This window comes from Ostrea edulis, chromosome 9 (genome assembly GCF_947568905.1).
Source record: "Ostrea edulis chromosome 9, xbOstEdul1.1, whole genome shotgun sequence".
Lineage (NCBI taxonomy): Eukaryota > Metazoa > Mollusca > Bivalvia > Ostreida > Ostreidae > Ostrea > Ostrea edulis.
The window spans coordinates 13,435,217-13,459,360 of NC_079172.1; the positions used below are offsets into that span (position 1 = coordinate 13,435,217).

General features: G+C 34.9%; 1 protein-coding gene across 1 annotated transcript in view; it reads right to left on the bottom strand.

Annotated features, from left to right (window-relative positions):
• Nucleotides 1-1,533: 1,533 nt before the first annotated feature.
• The window catches only part of LOC125660208 (uncharacterized), a 22,955-nt gene continuing 344 nt past the window's right edge, over nt 1,534-24,144 (bottom strand). The window contains exons 2-20 of the mRNA XM_056148212.1: nt 22,206-22,273; nt 21,578-21,651; nt 21,007-21,061; nt 20,737-20,887; nt 19,364-19,476; nt 18,915-19,041; nt 18,523-18,628; nt 16,364-16,465; nt 16,082-16,212; nt 15,370-15,478; nt 14,276-14,303; nt 6,412-6,477; nt 6,148-6,251; nt 5,652-5,856; nt 5,209-5,400; nt 4,065-4,228; nt 3,369-3,612; nt 2,472-2,639; nt 1,534-1,855 (exon numbers count right to left, since the gene is read on the bottom strand). Coding sequence (XP_056004187.1) covers nt 1,689-1,855; nt 2,472-2,639; nt 3,369-3,612; nt 4,065-4,228; nt 5,209-5,400; nt 5,652-5,856; nt 6,148-6,251; nt 6,412-6,477; nt 14,276-14,303; nt 15,370-15,478; nt 16,082-16,212; nt 16,364-16,465; nt 18,523-18,628; nt 18,915-19,041; nt 19,364-19,476; nt 20,737-20,887; nt 21,007-21,061; nt 21,578-21,651; nt 22,206-22,273 — 2,374 coding nt within the window. The 3' untranslated portion in view covers nt 1,534-1,688. The remainder of the gene's footprint in view (nt 1,856-2,471; nt 2,640-3,368; nt 3,613-4,064; nt 4,229-5,208; nt 5,401-5,651; nt 5,857-6,147; nt 6,252-6,411; nt 6,478-14,275; nt 14,304-15,369; nt 15,479-16,081; nt 16,213-16,363; nt 16,466-18,522; nt 18,629-18,914; nt 19,042-19,363; nt 19,477-20,736; nt 20,888-21,006; nt 21,062-21,577; nt 21,652-22,205; nt 22,274-24,144) is intronic.

Below are 24,144 nucleotides of genomic sequence, written 5' to 3' on the forward strand. Positions count from 1 at the left end.
TACCTGGGGTGCTCACAGAAAGATGAGCTTTTAGACGATTCTACAGTTTTACAATTATCCTTTGTGTATCTAGATGATAGTTCCAACCTATTATGAGGGTTTATCTTTTTGTCTATGACTAACACTGCTTGGGGAGGGTCGGTTCTACTGGTGGCGCAGTCTATGCAGTGGCTACATAGTTATGGCACGCCAAATTCACAAAAATGAGCTGAACATAGTTTCACAGTTGATAAACTAGGTTTATCGACTGTAAACTATAGTTTACGGATCGTAAACTATAGTTAACGATTCGTTAACTATAGTTTTCATCCGTAAAACTATATTTAACGGTTGTAAACTATAGTATACAAATGCTAATCCAAGTTTATCTGTCTTTAAATAAACGTTAACAATAGATTTTGCTGATAAATACAGATTCACATTTGTAAACTATAATTTACATTCGTTAACTATAGTTCACAATTGTTAATCCTAGTTTCACAAATTGTGATAAAAAATGTTTAACATTCGTTAATTATAGTTTTTGATCGTAAACTATAGCTAACTGCCATTTTTACTCATAAACTATATTAAACAAAACTGTGTTTATCACTTTTTTGTGAATTCGGCGCATTAAATGACTATAAACTATATCTTACCAACACGGTAAACTATAGTTTACAGTCGATAAACCTAGTTTATCAACTGTGAAACTATGTTTAGCTCATTTTTGTGAATTTGGCCTGTCATACATAGTCTAGTGGCGGAGATTCAGCTTGCCAGTAGAGCTCACCTGGATTTTTCATTCATTTAATTGATATTACAAATATAAATAAACATTATCTTATTTTTTCCCGGGTGTGCATCTGGTCCCAGGGTTCACTTCGGGTTATGGTTTTTCTCCTTGCACTAGTTATGAGCAGCCGTGATCATTACCGCCAATAAATCTAATAAGCTACAAATCTGTCTATTTTGTTTTGTGTGTACCAGTTTGCTTGCCCATGTGTATACCATATTTTGTCTTTGATAATAGTCTGAAAAAGCTCCCCTAAGTACTTCATGGAATGAAATATATTAGTCTGAAAACGCTTCCCTAAGTCCTCCATGCAATGGAATATATTAGTCTGGACTTTGAATAAATTGGAAATACAAGTATACTTAAAAAGACGATAACGATATTTTTCTTCTTGTATCTACGAGAAAATGTGACACTTGTACAGGTTCCACAACATTTGCGAGTTACCTTTAGGGTCCATGTGTTTATTTCTAAATATTTTAATTTTAAGAAATGTAACAAACGAGAGATGGAGAAATCCAGCAACTAAAAAAGAAAATTTGGTGGCAGCCTATTTCTTCCTATGCATACATTAGTTGTATGAATGTAAGGAATCGCTGTATAGTTTGTTAGTGATTATAAATAATAGAAAACTTGCTTGTTTATGTATATGCTTCGCCGTTATTGCACATTATATCACGTTTTTCTATTGTAGTTAATCGCCTCACACACTCGACAAACGAGATTGTGATTCCTTAAATAAAAACAAACTACCCGGAAGTGATATAAAGTATACATATATAGGAGAGATGTTCTCTCCATATCAAACAAACTACCCGGAAGTGATATAAAGTATACATATATAGGGGAAATGTTCTCTCCATATCATAGCTATCTTGTACAATATACACACTCGCACAACATCCTACACATCTCAGTAAACTTGTTCATACGATCCCTTTCCTCTCTTTTTGTAGATGATTATTCCTATCACGACCATAACAGTGAAGAAAACTGCGATAACAACACCGACAATTGTTCCTGTGTAATCGTGGTCTTCAGGAGGGACAGGATTTGGAACTGAGCAGTCAGTAACTGCAGCTGAAATGAACATCAAAAGGTGAAGATAACGAATAGTGATCAATCTTATAACTCCTATAAGATATGTGCTAACACGGACCCATGAATATAACAGAGGTGGGATCAGGTGCCTAGGAGGAGTAAGCATCCACTGTCGACCGGCCACACCCGCCACGAGTCCCATAAGATAAATTGTACGTTGAATTATATTTACCAATAAAGAAATGAACATGAACTACTAAATGCTGTGTTCTTGTTCCTATGCTATCTGAAACCATAGATGTATACGTATTCATTGTAGCAAAACTTGTAATAAAAGGACAATAGTCAGCCAAAGTGTCGTTCTAAATTTAGATCTGTTCAATACATTTATTCTCAAAGTAACCCTAGTTCTTCTTCATGCCAAAATGTACTCTGATGACCCATGACAACTCTGAAACCAAGACCTCTAGCTCACAATACCTGCAATGCTGACCCAAGTGGGCAAATTCTTTTCTTTCGTCATATTTGGAACCTTTCAGACATTACTTTCAAAGCTTACAAGAGGGAATATGTTTATATAGGCACGTAGAAAATTATTCCGATTGCCTATGATAATTAGATTTGAAAAGTTAGCAGAGTAAAGCAAAATACTTACTAGGATCAAATGTGGTTTGATTTCCAAAGGCTAGATATTGAAAAGACTTAATTTTTGTCTGTATTCCTCCCACGTCAACAGGAGTTGTAGGAACACACTTGTAACTATTTCCCACTGAGGTCGTAAATTTCAGTGGTGTGAACACCTGCTTCGCCAAATATTTCTCACCTGAAATATTATAAGTTACTTTTAAAATAGAAATGATATGCGTCATTGTCACATGCTTTACGAAAATCGTTACATACATGTACTTCATGTAAATCATACATACTTCAAGTAAATCATTACATACTTCACATAAATCGTTACACACTTCAAGTAAATCATTACATAATTCACGAAAATTGTTACATACTTCACGAAAATCGTTACATACTTCACGTAAATCGTTAAATACTTCAAGTAAATCGTTACGGAATGTCCTTTTCATAATTGTATATGTACAGATAACCCACACTTTCAACAAAAGAAAGCAAGCCAAACTAAGGTACAAGATACAAATGACCAGTATATCATTGAGTTATACCTTTCCTCACAGAAATTTAAAGTCATGGAAGCTAGGTGGGTTAAAACATCGGGGGCACTTACTAGTTTCGCTCGGGATGTGCAGTGGAGGTCTGCTCATTTACTAGTATTCTTAAATCCTATTTCAAATATCTTTTCATATACAATGTACAATCTGCACTGTAAATTGCAGATTTCCAAGTTATTAGAATAAGTCAAACAAAATGAAAAAAAAATAATTAACACTGGGTTTGATTTTGATACATATTCATAATCGGTGTGTAAACGTTAATTTCATTATCACGAATTTCAAATGTCCATACTCCAACACGCATATCATCGAATAATACATCAGTAGCCCCTGCATATGCATTAGATAATAAATATATTTACCGATATTGTCGGCATCAGGAAAGAAAAGTGACGTCAAATTATACTCCAGAGAGATTTCTTTGATTCCGTAAGTTGTTCCGTCCATCAGTAAGTGGTCCGGAGAGGACAAGGAGTGTGATATAATGAAGTTAAGAAGCCAATCCCCGTAAAACATCAGGGTAACGGACTGGGTGGTAGCGACACCTCCACCGCACATCCCGGTCACCTGGGCAGTGTCGGGTACCCCGATTGTCTTATTTGCACGCTAAATAAAGAGAGAGAAAAATGCGTTTGGGTGAGGTGCTGAAGGATAAATTTTGGGAGCATTTCTAACATATGTTAAGCATTTAAAACTAATAATTTGAGATATGTGGGCTGCTATAACATGTGACATTGTGCTGTCTAAAGTCTAGCTGGAAGTTGTAGACCTGTAGCTCTCTGGGTCCAGTCGCTCGTTTCAAATTTCAACCCAGAGAGCTACAGTACCGCATCCATCTCATATCAAGAGTTAAAGGGTAAATACATTGGACTACTGATCATGATATACTTTATAAACAAACGGTATGTTTTACAGGAATAGATTCATGAGAAGCATTATAAAAGAAAAAGTGAAGATAAAGAACATTGGCCAATGTCATAAATCCTACAAAACTGGAGATGAAACCAAAAAACTTTTTTTTTTTTGCATTATCTTAACGCTTCTTAGATTATACACACCACCCCTTTGCTTGTGTAAGGTATGGTGAATTCGATCCCTGCCTGAAGCACGATACAGTTTGAGTTCCCATTCTTTACGGTGTAGGTCTTCACTGGCGGGTTCCCTGGCGCTGGTGTGTGAGGGGCCGCCGTACTGGTAATCGGTATAGCGTCACAACTGTCACCTAACAGCAACAAAAATTTGAATTCATATTGGTTCCTTAAGACCCGATACATTAACGAATATGTGTTTCTGCATGTACAGTGTATCTGGAGTCCATAACTTTTCCAAAAACAAAAATCACACACACACACACACACACACACACACACACACACACACACACACACACACACACGCACAAAACCAATGCAAGTTTACCCTTTCCGACCGACCTGAACAAAATCGACATATCAAAAAAATATTGAGTTGTTAGAGAATATTTTATTACCAATGTTTAATGAATATAAATGGGACACACATATCACTACATGCATTTTACTATGCGAAAAAAAATCGAATTTTGATCTTTAATAGCATAATCAATTTAGGTGATGGCCATTGCAAATATCCATTATGAATAATAGCGCAAAACGACAGAGGTCGGTATTTTGCTACTACACGAGAAAATTTTAAGAAAAATATTGAACCGGACTAGAATAGGTCCTCAGTACCCCCTTGCTTGTCGTAAGAGGCGACTAAATGGGGCGATCCTTCGGATGAGACCGCAATAACTGAGGTCCCGTGACACAGCAGGGGTGGCACGATAAAGATCCCTCCCTGCTCAAAGGCCGTAAGCACCGAGCATAGGCCTAAGTTTTGCAACCCTTCACCGGCAGTGGTGACGTCTCCATATGAGTGAAATATTCTCGAGAGGGACATTAAACAATAGTCAATCAATCAATCTAACTAGCACACATTGTAATATAATGCACACAAGGGCAATATTTAACATGGTCTGAAAATCTTGGAAGAGTAAGGGGTAATTTTCAACGGAAAAGATAACAATATGTTACTCCATTGAATGTTTCAAACATTTGTTGAACACAAAGCTTTTTGTTAAGCCTGCTGGGTTAATGTTCAAGAAGAATGCTTGCAGATCGTGAAACAACCAAACATGGTGATGGAGTGCCCTGTATTAAAACGTTACATGTATGTACCAACCGGGACTAAGTGTTCCGTTCTGGATGTCGAACGCTTGCACCTGTAATTCTGTGATGGAAATAATTGCATGGTACGATATTCCTTTACTGCTTCCGTTCGTCATCACAATGGGCGTGTCTCCAGTAAAACATGAATAAGAAACGTTTGATTCCGGAAGTAGCTTGCCTTTGGTGCTTTGCAATTCCAACTGAGCTAAAAACAAAAAAAAATTATGAATTACGTGTTTGGATTTTGTCTGTAATATTATTTGTAGCTGTTTGATGCTTCAAAGGAAAACATGAGAGAAAACTTGCAAATTCAAACTTGTAATCTTGGATAGAGAAGTCGTGGGATGAACACGAACATCAAGTCTACATCAGCATTGTGAGTGACGTTTGCTCTGGTAGAGTTAGGTATAACCAGAGAGTATTACCATACAATTCAGGCAGGGGATCTCAACTTACTCGTGTCATTTGTAAACTGTTTGAAAATAATCGCGGGGATGAATGTAGTGGACGGCATCATCTTGACGGAATCATTGGTTTTCTGGAACAGTACTGTAAAACCGATCCCGCCCTCTAACAGGAAGTCAATGCTGGACGAGTTTCCGTTATCACAGAAACTCGTGTTCATTACCACCGCCTTATTGTCCAATGTTATTTGCTTTGCCTGTATACAGATATAATTTATAATTATTAACTATTGTATATATGTCAGTATACTGTCGTGTATGTCCATCTGAAAATTTAATAATATACCATCTCCGATTATTTGCATGTGCCATTATGTATTTAAGCATGTATGAATATATATGTATGTATGTATGTATGTATGTACCGGTGCATCTATCTATTTATCCATCCATATACATCCACATACATATGTTTGTATGTAATATATATATATTAATATTGTATGTATTATCATGCAGGAGAAATGAATGTTAATGACATTAATTACCTGCGGAGCGGACTTGAAAATTCCAATTACGGTTATTTGAAGACTTGCATCAAAAATTATGCAAGGGTTAACATTTGGATATTGGAAATTAGTAATGGCGGAGGCTGAAAACACAAATACAATTGAAGAAGTTTACTGAATGGTGTAAACATAATTGAACAGATTAGTTAGGTATACATGTATCAGAACTTTTAAACAAAAAATGAAAGTAAGATAAATGCACATTTAAAAAAAAACAAAACCTTCAAAATCTGTTCAACTTACACATTGATATCGTAATCCCCAATAACAAAAAGGAAGTCCACATCTTATGTCCCATTATTTTCAGATCTTCACGAATTTAGAGTTGTAAATTAGTCATACATGTACCCGAGTGAGTTGCCCACATGACCAGATATGTGATAACGTATCGCTCAGATAAAATGTCAGGTGTATTTATATATGTCCATGTTTATGATAACGAAACATTTATAATTTCGTGAGATGATTTCATTCTACTACAATCCATGATAATTAACCAATTTTAGATTTTTTATGTAGGAAATGTAGCTTAAATTCCGTACAAGGGTATTTCATGTTTCAAACTTTTTAATATGAGCTGTGTGTTATAATGATCTACAAACCATACATAGCATGAACTACAGGTACTTGTTTCTGCTTGTAAACTCTGGGTGCCCCTTCTGGGATCCAAGATGGATTAATAAATTTGGTAGAGCAATAACATGACCCGTTTCTGTCAGTTAGCCAATGAAATCCAAGAATGCAGGTCATTTTGATTGCATCAAGATAGTCCGCACGTATATAGATATGGATCATATCGTGTAATGAGTTATCCTTATTCAATGAAGAACAAAAGGATTTGACAATTTGCCACTTTAATTTGTTCTGTTGGTATATTTGCAACACGTCATAATTTTGAGAATTCCCGAAAATTCACAATAACATCCACAAAAAACAAATGTAACCTTTTTCATGGAAATTTATTTACTTCATACATATAAATATATACAATCATTCCAAAAACTCTTCTCGATGGATATTTAAAAAACCCATCTAATAACAAAGAATACTTCCTCAACATAATCAAAAATATCATTCTGACATACTCAGTAATCGCTCCTAAGTACACAGCGTAATCGTGAAACCGTGGTTCACTGTATTAACTGGCGACCTGTCTATATAACAAAACAGGACACCCTGAACAACATCACGTGATTGGTACAAAAAAATTGGTGAATTGCCACAAACTTTGACCAATGCAGGGCGCTTACGACTGTAGCAGGGCCAACAGAGAGAGAAAGACAATTTCAGTTAGAGAAACTAAAATTGTAGCGTGAATCTGAACTTTTACCTGTCATGAAAAGTGAAGATAACGAACAGTGATCAATCTCATAACTCCTAAATGGAATAAAAAATAGAGAGTTGGGTAAACACGGACCCCTGGATATACCAGGAGTGGGATCAGGTGTCTAGGAAGAGTAAGCATCCCCTGTTGACCGGTCACACCCGCTGTGAGCCCCATGTCTTGATGAGTAAATGGAGTAATCCGTAGTCAAAATCAGTGTGCCAAGAATGGTTTAATGACTGAATTCGATGCAGCCAAAATATTAGTTTTAATATTTGACAAGATCCAGGCCGTGATCTCTCAAGTTTATGAATTAGTGTGTATACAGAAAGTACAAAAAAATGACGATGAAACATATGTTGAATTTGCAAGAGAAAAGGATTGACCCATGGTTGAGATCTAGTAGAATTCATGAAAATTTCAAAAAGTTTCATCAACTCACCCTAGTAAAAGGGTTTTAAGGAATGTACATGTGTTCATCAAGATTTGAGAACACATTTAGAAGATAAGAATGTGAGAACTCTTGTGGACGCTGCAGTTATTTCATATACTTACATGCGCTCTCTCTCTCTCTCTCTCTCTCTCTCTCTCTCTCTCATAAAGAGAACTTTTTGGCAAAATCCTAAACAAGTAGTTTATCAAAAGGTTCGTAATCAGATAAAAAGAGTGCTTAAGTTTCAGTTTCCCTTTCCTCGAGTCCCCAATCTCCACCTCACAGGAGTTCTACGTCCGGTCTAAGGTGTGACGTTCTGAAGGTTTAAGTAGAAAGGTCATCTGATTATTGAATGTTGTAAGCTTAAGAGACAAAATGACTTCGACAAACCACAACCACGTGCATGTACATTATTTAGAAACGATACGAAAGACTTGGTTTCGTTTCGTTCCAACACTCCTGATGTTCAGGGTTCGTAGTCCACTTCTGTTGATTCTGTGGAGAATTATAAACCCCTTTGTCTCGGGGACTTGTTTCACGTAGTGGCCCTAGTGAAGTTAAACCTGTTCAGATTTTGAGAGATGCTGGTGCTACCCAGAGTTAGTTGCTAGAGATCATCTTGTCTTTGCATACTAACGCTGGTGGGTTAGTTGTATTACAGGGTTTGGAGCTAGCTAGGTGGCAATGATTTTCCTCTACATAGAATTTTTCTTAAATAAGATTTAATTACTGGGCCAGTTATCATGGGTAAGGCACGCCAACTTCACAAAAATGAGCTAAACATAGTTTCACAGTTGATAAACTAGGTTTATCGACTGTAAACTATAGTTTACGGACCGTAAACTATAGTTAACGATTCGTTAACTATAGTTTTCATCCGTAAAACTATATTTAACGGTTGTAAACTATAGTTTACAAATGCTAATCCAAGTTTATCTGTCTTTAAATAAACGTTAACAATAGATTTTGCTGATAAACACAGATTCACATTTGTAAACTACATGTATAATTTACATTCGTTAACTATAGTTCACAATTGTTAATCCTAGTTTCACAAATTGTGATACTATATTTATCAGATAAACTATGTTTAACATTCGTTAATTATAGCTTTTGATCGTAAACTATAGCTAACTGCCATTTTTACTCATAAACTATATTAAACAAAACTGTGTTTATAACTTTTTTGTGAATTCGGCGCATTAAATGACTATAAATTATATCTTACAAAACTGTGTTTATTACTTTTTTGTGAATTCGGCGCATTAAATGACTATAAACTATATCTTACAAACCGTAAACTATCATTTACATTCGTTAATAATAGTTTAGACTTGTAAACCGTAGTTTACAATCGTGAAACCGTATTTATCAGATAAACTATGTTTTGCAATCGCTAATGATCGTTTTCATTGTCAATTATAGTTTACGCTTGTGAAACATAGATTATCTGTTAACTATGGTTTACAGATGTGAAATATAGATTAACGGTCCGTAAACTATAGTTTACAGTCGATAAACCTAGTTTATCAACTGTGAAACTATGTTTAGCTCATTTTGTGAATTTGGCGTGCCATACATGGGTGTTCGACATATTCTCCCTGTTCAAGGGTTTGTGTTGTTGTTAGACAACGACTTAAGTGTTGGTAAAATTGCTCCATATCCCTTAATTAATTTGTGAGAAAATCACCTTCAATGCCATGCCCTATATGAAGACGATGACTTATTTCCAGTCAGAGCGATGACTTATTTCCTATTTCCAGCCAGAGCGATGACTTATTTCCAGCCAGAGCGATGACCAGTAGAAAAGAAATCAAGAGCCGAGGCTCCCTAGACACGGCTGGTTCATCACATGAAATTGACCTCAAAGACACTTTCCTCTTTGACCTTAATGGCAGTTCACGTGAAAACAAGCAGCCATATAACTGAAAATCAGTGATGATGGTTTCAATCCGCAATTCGGCAACAACACCCCCAGTCGAGAGCAGTTGTAGTCCGAACAAAGCAAGGACCCGATATTGTCCAATTTAGCAAGAGGCCGCGCTTCCACCAGAAGAAGTCATGAAAGTGTGAGAGTGCTTCTACACCAAAGACGGAATCGTTATGCAAAAAGACGACCACCTGACGCACCACCATGAAGTATGGCGTGTTGTTCAGCAGATAGTGGTCCCAGTGATACATCGTAGGGACATCATGAGTTTGGCTCACGACACACCCATGTCATGTCATTTATAGGTGTCAATTAAGACTTGTAACAGAATTTTTAGCCATTTTTATTAGCCCAAGTTGAGAAAAGATGATTCTGAATTTGGCAAGCCATGTCGTGTTTATCAGATGGTAGATACATCTAAACCTAATCAGAAAATTGTATCTGCCCCTCTCCAACCCATCCCAGCTTTTGAAGATCGAACCTTTTAGGCAAGTGTTGTTGGATTGTTTTGGACCTTTGCTGAAGACTAGGTTAGGGAACCAGTATATTTACTGACAATGATGTACATGCCCACTCGATTCCCCCAAGTCTATACCTCATAGGAAATAATAAGACCATAGACTTACCACACGTTTCATTTTTGTAGGAGTTCCAAACACCATTCAGTCAGTTCAAGGGTTGTTTCAGCAGGTCATGTATGAGCTAGGTGATGGATCGTATAAATATACTGCTTATCATCCCGAGTCTCGGGGGACGCTCGAACGTTTTCATCATACCCTTAAAACTATGATGAAGACATTTTGTTATCAGTATGATAAAGACTGGGATGAAGGGGTTAACCTTGTTTTATTTGCTGCACGAGAAGCAGTTTGGGAGTCCCTTTGTTTCAGTCCCTTTGCATTAGTGTTTGGTCATACTGTTAAAGGTCCTTTGAAATTGCTGACGGAGAGGTAGCTGAGTGCTCGTAATCTTTAACACTATGTACATGTATATAATTTCAATGTGAGACTTCACAAAGCATACAAACTCGCACAAGAAAATCTCAAAAGAGTTCTCAGGCCAAAATGAAAGTTTGGTATGACAAAGATGCCAGGAAGTTTTTAAAGCAGGTGATAAGGTTCTTGTATTTTGTCTGTTCCTGGTCATTCTTTGCAGGCCAGGTATTATGGTCTTTATGAAATTGAAAGCAAGCTTAGTGATATGATCTAGCGGTATGTAGTTAAGACACTTGGTCGGCTAAAAAAAACTAGTTTGTTACATTAACATATAGGGTATTATGATAGATGTTACCGAATTCATGTAAAATCAGTTTCCACTTTAACCAAGGTTTAGACATTTCAAGATTGTGTTAAAATTGACATAATAGTGTAGAAACTAGTGGGGGAAAATTAAATCAGCGTCCGTTTAAAGAATTCCGAAATTCTTGCCAATCATGGACGTTTGAATATTCACCAGAGAGAACAAGTTCAACGTCCCGTGGCTAATCATCCTTCAATATTTCTGGATGCTCCAACAGACCATTTGTCATAGAGGATGAGGCTTTCTCCATCAAGCAGAACGGAGGTACAGGGATGTGAAGCTTACGTTGATGATGCAATAATCTACAGCGACACATGGGGCAAACATCTTCCAATCATGCGTGTAATCTTTGACACTCTGCCTTAAAAAAATTGCAAAGAGCGATTTTTGTCATGCAGCTGTGGGATAATTATGTCTTAAAGTAGATCAAGGTTATGCTACACCTAATATGGCTAACGCGGAAGTTATCGCAAAGTTCCCCGATTCCTGCGAACAAAAAAGAAGAGTTAATGAGATATTTAAACACGACTGGTTCTTATAGAAAATGTCAAATTGTTCTCAATTACTGGCCCACTAATAACAACCTATTGCAAAAGATGCTTAAAGAATTGAAAATGGACTGACGATTCATTTTGTAAAATTAAATCTGTCCTTATCAATATGAATAATCCAGATTTTTCCTAATGCTTTGTTCTAAGCTTTCTGTTGATGTTAGTGAAGTAGGAGTCGGTACTGCTTTGTTCTAAGCTTTCTGTTGATGCTAGTGAGATAGGAGTCAGTACTGCTTTGTTCTAAGCTTTCTGTTGATGTTAGTGAGGTAGGAGTCGGTACTGCTTTGTTCTAAGCTTTCTGTTGATGTTAGTGAGGTAGGAGTCGGTGCTGCTTTGTTCTAAGCTTTCTGTTGATGTTAGTGAGGTAGGAGTCGGTACTGCTTTGTTCTAAGCTTTCTGTTGATGTTAGTGAGGTAGGAGTCGGTACTGCTTTGTTCTAAGCTTTCTGTTGATGTTAGTGATGTAGGAGTCAGTACTGCTTTGTTTCAAGAACATAGTGACACTGTAAATTGAGTTGTTTCTTATTTTTTTAAACTTACAAAATGTCATCAAAATTATTCTACCATTCAAAAAGAATGTTTTGCTCTGCTTTTAGTTTTACAACGTTTTGATGTTTATTTGAATATTACTGTACATCCAATTCTAGTTTTAACGCCTCATAACCCCGTAAGATTTTGCACAAAATGTCAAAGAAGTAAAGAGTCACAAGATGGAGATTATTGTTACCAGAGTATAATGATATTAAGCTTATCAAAGGAATAACAGATGCCTGGTTCAGGTGTGTCGTGAATACAATCATACACTGTATTTCAGTTATTCAAGTGTTGGATTTTTGAGAGTGAAGTTTTCACTTTTTAAGGGTGGAGGTGTTGTGTAATGCATTGTTCTTGATTGATACCTATGACAAGATCTTAGACATTCTATTTTTAGAACAGTGTTTGTCAAAATACAAATATGTCCCATATCTGTGTTGTAAATACGAAGGCTTTGGAAGCTTAATTCTAGTATAAATAGAACATACATTTTGTGGTAACAAGCACTCTATAGAATTACAGTTGGACTTTTACATCTGGGGATTGGCTTGGACTAACGGCCGACTTGTGACAGTATATATTTTCGTGTGTGGATTCAGCTCGGCGTGAAACCAGTATCAGGCACTTTTGGTGAACTTTGATTAGACCTACCATACGTTAGTAATTTTCCTCGATAAATTTTCCTGTAAATAATTGTATATAAATTGTTATATCTTTGGATTGTTTGTTATTGATTTTTGCTGGTCATGATAAGGGTTATTCTAATTCATAACACCACGAAAACACATTGTTTATTTCTCAAATAACTTGGCTTAAAACTGTTGATAAAACATATACAAAAATTCGCGGTGTGATGTGTATCACACACAATTAACTGTCTTCTATCCACCCTTTAACTACTTTAAAAAATTCATTTTTTAACATTATACCAATGGGAGTACAGAATTCATGACCCCCCCCCCCCCCCCCCCCCCATCCCCATTACACAAATCATGACAATAACTTTGAAATGAAATATATTTCATAAACAAAGTACAGGTAGTGCTCATGCATCACATTAGCATTGTTGACAATGGATCTTTTGAATAAGCTAATCTAATCATTCAGTCCTTTATTTTACTTGATATCAAAACACCAACTTTTTATGTTAAATTTGAATAGTCTTTATTTGCAATACTTTCTGGACATTTTGAAACTGTGATTGACTTAATCAATACCATTCTATGATACTAATACTTCTGAAATTGTAGTTTAAGTGTAATCTAGTTTTAAAGCACAGAATATATGGCACAGCAAACTTCATGTGCATTTGAACCACTAGCAATATCTAATTTCCAGCAGTAAAAGTTTTTACTTTTTACAAACAAAAGTTACATTGAAATCTCAACCTTTCTGAAACCAGGTTTTAAAAATCAAAAATACATGTACAAGAAAATAAATAATTTCCATACAACTCTCGCCTCCCGTAAGACATGAATACATGCATCTGGAAAAACAAACAGGTACGTAAATATGATCAATCAAATAACACTACAACAAATAAAATTTAAAGTGAAAACGGTTCGTGACAAATTCCTCTTCTGTGGCCCCTTTTTGTTGTACTGATGATGCCTTAAGCAGCAGCATGGACATCCTGCCTTCAGTGTAGCTTGTAAGTGTATATAAAAATCAGTTGTCACATGGATATTGATTTAGGAAGAGTAACTCTTTGTGTAACATAACAGGTGGAAAATGTGGTGTTTTATGGAACACTGGCCCGCAGTGAATAGACAACAATAGCCTATTGGTTAAGAATTCTGGTTTTATCACTTTTAAGGAATTCATCGATGATAAGGCTCAAAGATGAATGAGTATTGCACAGTTCCAGTTTGGTAGTTAACATGTATAACTGCAGCAACAACGAAGTGGTACAGTGATCAAATCAAAATACCAACACTGGCATTGTAAATGCAGTCCAAGTCTTTGTAACAATTTTAAAATTGTTGGTGCAGTTGTTATACTAAGTGTCCACACGGTCAAATTCCTCTTTAATCACTCAGTGCAACACAGTACTAACATCCCATAACTGAAAAGGAAAGAAATGACAAATACATACAATGAACTACAGGACTGTCACTGCATGCCTCAAACCAACAATGGAAAATAATAAAGGGAGGACAAAAATGTCTGCTTACGACAGTTTTAATATGTTAGAGAGAGAAAAGTTTGTGAAATTTCGCATGTTTTGTTTTACATCCCAAAATGATGTACGCTTTCAATTTGTTCAACAAACCATTATTATAAGCACAAAAAAGAAGTTGTTACTTGATTATTCTTCCTGGATTTCGTAACGAAAACTTTTTTATCGAAATAAGTCTAATAAGTAATTAAAGGTACCGAGAAATTACACAAGAACAAGAAAATACTTCATCCTATTGCATTCAAATAATGGTAGCGGATTATTAAAGTCAAATTTGATCTTTTAAGGAATTAATTGATCCTTACTATCTTCATCTGACACATAACAGTATGGTCACCACTTGTTTTAGGTTTTTTGCCCTTACAACCCCACCCTCCATTTTTTCCAATAAACAAGGAGCATTGTATTAACTTTAAAATTATTGGTACTTCCATACAAAATGTTTTCTTTGTCTATTTGTTTAAATTTTGCCAGAAGTGAACGTTGTGAACTTGTGTACGTGTATTTATCTAAAAAATTCCTAAATTCAAGAACATTCTTATTAGTATTTGAAATAAAAATGATATGTTGAAATAAAAGAGAAAATCTAAATTGTAAGAACTGTGATTAGATTTATAAATGGATTCCTCAATTCTGCGAGAGAAGGTTGTGTCAACTACAATGTGGAAATTTTTTTCCACTTGGAAATTTCTATTTCCATTGTTTGACATTTGAAATTAAGGAGACCTCTAATCGAGAACAATAACTGTGCAACAAAAAAAAACCAAACCTATATTGTGTAAGACTTACTTCCATGATCTTGTCATGTCGGGTTTATACGAGATTTAATTTTCACAAAATCAATGTTCATTTCTTGTAAAAAATTACTCACAAGAAACTTATTTTTTGTCAATATAAATGCATGAGAAAATCAATTTCTTGCAAGTAAAAAGTGATTGACAGTGCAGTTTACCTTTACAACCTTGTCCCTACCCACTGTCAGCAGCCTCTTGCGAGTTTGATCTAAATTCATATATAGAACTTGATGTCTGATTTCATGGAAAGTTGCCAAAGGAGCTTTCCTACAAAAGAACAAGCAACTCTTCAAAGGACAGCTCAATCAAACAAGGTGTTATTTTTTTAAAAGATGATAATAGATTGTACTAAGCTTTCTACATTCATTTTTTTTTCAATGTCCAAGCATAAATATCAGTACTTCCTATGCATTTAGCTTTCTTTTCAGATATGTAGTCAAATTTTGGTAATTTTGCCTTTATGTCCCCTAAAGTGCAAAAATTATGAACTTTACAATTTATGTTCTACTTACTCTACAGAAGCTTTATACCAAATTTGAAAAGAATAGTTTAGTAGTTATCAAGAAGAAATTAAAAATGTGCAATTGTAAATGCAACATGACTGATGGGAACCTATTGCAATACCTCACCTAAGTGACCACTAGAAATATTTGAAAATTAACAACAAACCATGAACAGGATGAAACTTATATGGTGTCAACTGACATTGTACTTTTATATGCATATATCTCAATCATCGGAAACCCACGGTCGGTCGCACTCCTTTTACCTCCCGTGGGACACAATGCTGATGATATATCTCGAACAAATCATATGCTTCTGCCATCTTTTCCAAATAATACATCAATATAATTTTTTTTTATTCCTTACTCTTCCTCGGTGATGCTGGAGAAGCAGTCCTCACATACCCGTACTTCATATTCATACCCCAGCGGGGGGATAGTGGATTTTTTGGCACTACATTTGTTACATACTGCTTTACCACATTTTCTACAGTGATGCTGAAATTATAGATAGTCACACAAATTTTACAAGATTACCCCAAAGTTACATTTCCATGTTTATAGAAACTAAAATATGAAAGCTATAAAAAAGTTATGATCCAGCTAGTAAATTGTTAACTGTTAAAATGAGCATATTTCCTCATCATACCTGTCTTATGCCAAATGTTTTTTCTTCCCACATCCGACGAAAATTCCAGAAGAATGGTGTATTGCATTTTTGACAAACATCACTTTCTTCCCAAGATGGTGTCTATAAAATGCAATCGTATGAGGTCAAAAGCACTAATGACAATAATTAGGGAGTAATTTCAATCTGAAGTTATATCTTGTAAAGTTCAAACAATATGACCAATGTTAAAGTTTCTGACAAAAACAGATAACCCCCACTCCCTCCCCACCCCTGGGTGTAAATCAAAGGCCCGATGGGGCCATATTTTTTTTTTTATGGCTTATGGGTTTAATATGGATGAAAGTCTAAGGGAAGACATTCCTGGCCCAAAGGGCCATAATGACTTATGGGTTTAATATGGATAAAAGTTTAAGGGAAGACATTGCTGCACATTAAGCACCATTTTTGATTGATTATGATGATTTCAAATTCATTCAACAAACTCAGAATTAAATTTAATCGACAAACCCCTGACTTAGTGGTTGTTGATGAAATCAACAAGTCACAAGTGCCACACTAACAGTGTACATCTTTCAATTCTTAATCAGACCTATATTACATTCTAACTGTTGAAAACCTGGTGTATTTTAAAGCACTACACTTGTAATTAATTTAGACCCTAGAATTTTTCCAATAGAGTTAAGAGCAGTACTTACACGTGTAGGAATAGGTTATACTAAAATGTCTGAACACGAAAACATATTTCCTCCTTTATTATTTTATGTCAATCAGATAAATATATAAAATATACGAAATCAGCTTTAACAAAAATTCATAGCAACTACCAACAAAATAATGGTGATATAAATCTTCATAAATCTTTTGACTGCAAAATGTCATCCTTTTAATATGATAATTCAAGATTACTTTTTTTTAAAAATCCATAACCTATCATGATCTATATATAGTCATTTTGTTAATTGTACATTGTACTATAACAATGTTTGTGTCAATTTGAATATCTTTTACAGTGATTCCGAAGGTCCGTCGGACATTGGCAAATGTCCGGTAATTTTTGTTTTGGTCTGATCAATATCAGTTGTTGACCGGACCATTTTCAATTTTTTTTTTGTCCCAAAATTTACTGTTTTTTAGTCAATGCAAACAAAAAACCTGTTTACGTTTAACTCAAATATTTACCAAACTTGCAATCATCTTCAATTCTCCCCGAGAGGGTGATAATACAATTGAGCAATATCCTGTGAAATTACAGACATCTTTGAAGCGTTTGAATTAGGTAATAAATAACAAGTAAATAAACCGTTTAAACTGATCAAGAAGTACTTGAACATGGACACGTTTGATTTGAGTTACGTGAATTGCTCGAGTTATAAAAAAATGTGTATTTCATAACACTGGTGTTGAACAAGGGTTGGAAAAGTTTACTCCACTGACGAATCTGAAGTGAAATGCTTGGGCTAATAAAGTACGTCGCCGATGCCATTCTGAGACAGAAATTCAAATTTACATGAAAGCTTCCTGACATTTTGTTAAAATCATATGGCCCTCAGTGGTAGGGTAGGGCGACAATAGGGGATCAAAGGTTAACATGGGAATATATAGGGGACATCTTTAAAAATCTTCTCAAGAACCACTGGGCCAGAAAGTTCAAATTTACATGAAATATTTTAAAGCTTCCTGATATAGTGTAAATTCAAGTTTGTCAAAACCATGGCCCCCAAGGGTAAGGTGGGGCTACAATAGGGGATTAATTTTGGTCTGGTAAAATGTGATTTGGTCCAGTAATAACTCGACCATGACTGGACCAAATGTCCAGTAAGTACCAGAAGACCTTGGGAAACACTGCTTTTATTTAACTGTGTTTTATTAATCATACTCTTTCACATTTTGTTTTTTCTGTAACATGACTATGTTGCCTTCAGAGGGTCCTTGATTGGAAATAAATCCTCATATCATGTTTGTTCATGTTGGTATTTAAAAATGGTCAATAGCATATCCATACTAGTCTTTAAATAGCTCTTGAATTGTCACATCCTTAACCATGCATAAACAAATTTTTCTTTGCCGTAAAATTTTTTAAAGTACTAGATGGCCTGTAAGCCATAATAATTGATTGTGTAATGCTTTTCCTGGCTGTTTTCTATCTCCTTTATCCCCGAGACTGAAATGTAAATTACCTCTATTCGTTTTACGTCCATATTCCATATACCAAGGATGGAATCATCAGATCCAGATAAAAGTTGTTTACTGCCAGAGGCATAAACTAGCGCCTGCACCTTATCACTGAAAAAAAGAAACATCATATTTGCGAAGCTACATCAGAAACTTCATTGTTAAGGATATTTGCCTGTAGAGTCTGTGGAGAGCAAGTTTTGCACATCTTAATATAATGCTGCAAGTCAAATCTTTAGTAATTTTGAAGGTCTATTGAGTTTTAAAAAATATCAAAAATACTTTGTCTTCTCTGAATTTATTTCTTATAAGGACATATCTTGGTGACTGAGATACCGATCTCGCCTAGAGTGTCCATTGACTTGACCAGTGGTACCTAGTGGGACAATTATCTTACTGGTGTCCTTGCAGTTCAAATGCTGTCCCTTGTTTACTACCAATGTCCCACACAATCACAGACTCGTCAAAACTCCCCGAGAAAAGTAAACTTCTCTCAGCGTCCCAGGCCAAACTCCTCACGCTTCCTGTAAAATGGATAAATATGACATGAAAGTTTCGTTTTCCTTGTCATTTACTGCTGTCTTATACTGATCCAGAAGTAGCTTACAATCATGTAATCCAGCAGACGGTGTTTTCAATTTCAGAAAATTAGTGAATTAAATCAATTAAAATGCCAAAAAAGCCAACACAAAAAAAGACAAACATTGGTTTTAATAATTCTCTTCACATTTATGAATTCGATTAGAAAGAAACTCTTCAAAACATTACACTGATAAAATACATGTCCAGATGCATGTACATGGGAGCTCACAAAAACGTTTAATTATTTTCAATTTAAATCCTTACCTGAATGACCTTTTAGGTTGACAATTAAACTGAATTCAGTGTTGCTAATCCTCAATACAGAAATCTGTCCAGAATAGTCCCCCACAAAAGCATACTTTGATTGTTCATCAAATCTGACGGAATTGGTTAAGACTGTTCTATGAATAATCAGTACATTGAATTCCAAATTTAACATTTCGTGTCACTATACATAAAAAATGAAAATTCTCTTTTAGTCCAAAATTAGAATTCAACAGTCACATGGGTATCACACACACATACATCAAAAGTGTGGCATGTAAATGGTACAAATGTGTACCTTATTAGCTCTGAGAACTAGATGTCCTTTTGGTCAAAAGAATATTCACTTCTTATAATTTTGGTCATAAGCAACCTTTAAGTCCAGGATGAGTTGCTAACATTTCCCAATTACTAACCTGTGGACCAGACAAATATCTTTTTAATGTGTGACTTTGACCTTGGTTCAGGGTCTCGACACTTGTATGATCATAAACAACCTATTTGCAAGCTATGAGCTTGATGTTGAGGAGTAAAGAGATGTAATGCACTTTCAGTTCATGAGCCATAGAGACTCACCTTGGAGCAAGAACCGCTAACTCAGGGGTACAAGTTTCTAAAGTTTGGTTTGTGTGCTAGCTGTTGAGAGTCAAAGAAGAAGATACTATATAAATATTCAATGCATTTTCACATATTTATCCCCATCTCTGGGGTCTGAACCCCTGGTTCAGGGTCATCCTCCATGCTTATCATCACTATACATACCCATTTCATTTGCTTGGTATTCAAGCGCAAAGGAGATTTACGCAGATTTGAGTTATTATATTTTCACAATATGATCCTTATAGCCCCAACCTGGAGTCTGAACCCTTAAATTTTAATATTTTGGGAGAGATCTCCAAGCTCAATATAACACTCCACCTAGTTTGTTTCCTAGCAGTTCATGGAAAGAGATGAAGATTTTTATACATTCAAAATTTTCACCATAAATTCCTACCCCTAAGACCCCAAAAAGATAATTACAAAGACTATGAAATTCAGTTTTTATTTCCCTACTTAAAAATGTTCAAACAGCGATTTGGTGATAATTGGCCATATAGTTTCTATGAAGAAGAAGCTTAAAATTTTTTCAAAAGTTAACAATCAATTTCCAACAACAGACTCATTGGTGCGTTACCAATAGCAATAACAATAGCTGAGTGACTAAGGTGACCTAAAAGACAAGGGAGTATGTCAAACTCTTTCAAAGTAATATTTGAATAAAATTTCTCTAAGCACCTGAATGTTTTTAATTAGTTAATGAATGAGACTATATAAAGCAAAACAATGCTACAATAACACTGACTGATCAATGGGATTCATACTCTAAAGGATACTCTAAACACAGGCACCAGGCCGAGGCCTGGTAGCCACCCAGACGACGTCCTGTCTCGGAGCAGTGCCACTGGAAATACTTGTCTCTAGCACAGCTGAGTACCCACTCACAGTTCAGAGAAAACTTCAGTGATGTCACCCTGCCTTGATGAGCTGCAAAAATAAAGTCAAAGTACAGTCAAGTAGATGTTCAGAATATATTGATAAAATTTTTCCAGCAAGATTAAAGTCTAAAAAAAAATAAACAGAAGGCAGATTATTAACTGGCTTACCTAGGTAATCTCTAGTTTGAGACATTCTGTTATAATCATCAGCAAGATTAAATTCCTGAAGAATGAAAACAATATTTAATATCATGATAAACTAGAGCAAGGGCTCTACACAGCAATGTTTCCATATCCCTGAAAATGCTGTCCTTTGATCATTCAATTTGAAAACTTTTTAACTTTTGTGCATGATATCATACATGCAAATATTACAGAAATCAACATTTTTATAATATTCAAAACACGAAAAAATTAAGAATTATTCAATAAATCTCGTACACCTTTTACATTTTAACTTGAAAATCAATAGAACCCAGGTCCTCATACAAAGTAATATTCTTACAAGACTAATAAAACTGAGTACTAAGAAAAATGACATAAATCTTGCACGGTATAAAACAGACAGGCTAATGAGCACATGAATGTACAAAACTAAACATACTAAATTCGAACTCAGTAGTTGGCAAAACGTATAAGTCCTCCCCTTTGACATTAAAACATTGTGTGTGTGTGTAGACTGCTTTATGTTGAATCATTGCTCAAGGTTGTGGACCAAATTTCAAAATAAATTACTTACTGAAATAGTACCATTGTCCAAGCCAATAAACATTCTTCTGGTTTCTTCATTGTAAGCTAAGGATGCGGCTTGGGCTAAAAAAATGTCAGTACATTTAAGTACATTGACAAACTGTGTCAAACCAAGTTACACAGATCAAATATTCAATCTTCGTGCATCAATGTTTAAAAAAAATTTAATCAACACAAAAATATATGATGCAACATAATGCCAACCACAGATGTCGTGAAACATCTGAGGCCCACAGGAGCAGGATAATAGATAAGCAAATTACACAGTATGCACATTTTTTATGCAACTACTAATCTACCTATCAAAGTGCATGTTAGAAATGAAATTAAATCATTTTGGCTGTCAGCTGGATTCAATTGTCAGTGGCGAGTTAATTTAGTTGGTAGCTCTGGTGTCAAACTAGAGATTCTGGCAGCACAGTTCTGCTCTGATTCCTAGTCCCTTCTGTTACATCATTAATCAATACAGCTTTTTTTAAATTAATTTTTTTTTTTAAATTATGTTTGTGAAATATCATTACTTGTTGAAATTGTACAAGCAACAGTTTAAAAGAACAGACCTCAATAAATTGAGAGTATATTCAGGAAAATCTAATCAATATCAATTGCATACTTACAGGGTAATGTATGACATATACTTGGCCAATATTGTCCTGTGTCACGCTTCAACCACACCCTCAAGGTTCTGTAAATTACATAAAATATCAATACAAACAAGGCACAAAAGCTTCCATAATACACTCAATGTAAAATCATTACATATCCGCCATATTTTTCAAGATACCAATCTGGGGAATTAAGGGACACTTGACTATTCTAACGGGCATGTATACTCAAGTAATATGGGAAGATGAAAAAAAAAATTGCATTAAAACCATTCTATATTGCTTAATCACATACTGCAAGCTTGTTTATTTAATTTCTACTTGTAATTTTTTTTTGAAATTTGAAAGAATAAAATTTGCAAAACTGAGATCAGCATGGTATTCTGCAGAATTTTATTGGGGCAAGTCCTGAACTTGCAAAATTTTTATGAGTCCCAATTATTAATAAATTTTGTGAGCCCAGAAAATTAACAGTTACTTTAAAATTATGTTCACTTGATATATCAGTGCAATTTGAATTAATAAAAAGTTATCCAGTGAATTCCAGATTATATCAAATCTTGTTTAATAACGAAATTGTGTGAATCATCATTAACTAGAAAAATAAATAGATTAACATACAATGAATTTACCCTGTACAAAATTACAGACTGCATCAGCATTGATTGGTGTTAGTCTCACCACTATTAATAACCATCATAACTGTTGGAATTATAACACTAATTATTTATTAACACTTCATAATTCATTTTAATATTACCAACTGCAACATAAAAAAAAATATAAGCATAATACAGAAAAGAAAGCATTGTGTGTTGTATTTATACTCATATTACCAAATTGTGTCATTAATAATTGTTACCAAAAATAATTCATTGACAAGTGAAGTTCTGCACTGGCTTCAACTACATGTTATCTTATCATCATTCATGTTTATTTCACGTCTACGTTGAAATAAACAGTAATGGTGTTTAAACAAATATGCACCTGCTTTGGCAGTCTAGCTACCCTACATAATTTTTTTGTTCACCAGTAGATGATGATTTACTTTGATGCCAATGTTTAATGATATATTAACGTATCAATCAAAACCATATGGACCTTGATCTTTCAATCAGCTGTTCATTTGATATAAACATTGCTGAACAAAACGGTGATGCATTCGGAATTTTATGGGAATTTTGTCATACCTCTCCAACAAAGGTTGATTTGAAAGGACAAATTGTGTGTCCTGAATGTTTGACAGGTCTGATAATTTAGGGGGGGGGGGGGAGGGGGGGGGGAGGGGGGGGGGGAGGGGGGGGGGGAGTGATAGTTTATTACTGTTCTCCCTTCTCTTTGACTGGAGTATTGAACAATCAAATTCAAATAAAGAATAGAGGGTGTAATATACCTAACAAGATTTTAATTTTTTTTTATAAAAAGTATCAGACATATTCTTAAATGTAAGCACATAAAGGAATAATAAAAAATCATAGACTCACTGTCTAGACTTTCATTGAATTTGAGAGATCGATTACAGGTCAATCTTGATAAGATTAAATACATACATATATTGTGTACTTAATGCTCATAATAAATATTCACACACAAAGTTTTCATATATCTGATATAATCTAAAGATTTTTCAACAAACTGTTGATTTTCAATGACTGTCAACTGTAATTTCAATGAGATTCAGCTTGGCTAACATATTTTGTGGGGTACTAGGCCTATAAGTATAAAGTCAAATTTTGCAGAAATTATGCAACTGCATAACCTAGTTTAGACTCTAAATGAAACAGTATATCACTTCTTCTACTACACTGCTAAATACAATAAAGAATTGTTTCCTTTGCCACTTCTGTAGTTTGCATCGTATATTTCGAACAAAGGCATAATAATCCAACAGTGTGATATGACAATGACTCATGGTTATTGCAAGACATCAGCCGACTATTTTCAATTATAC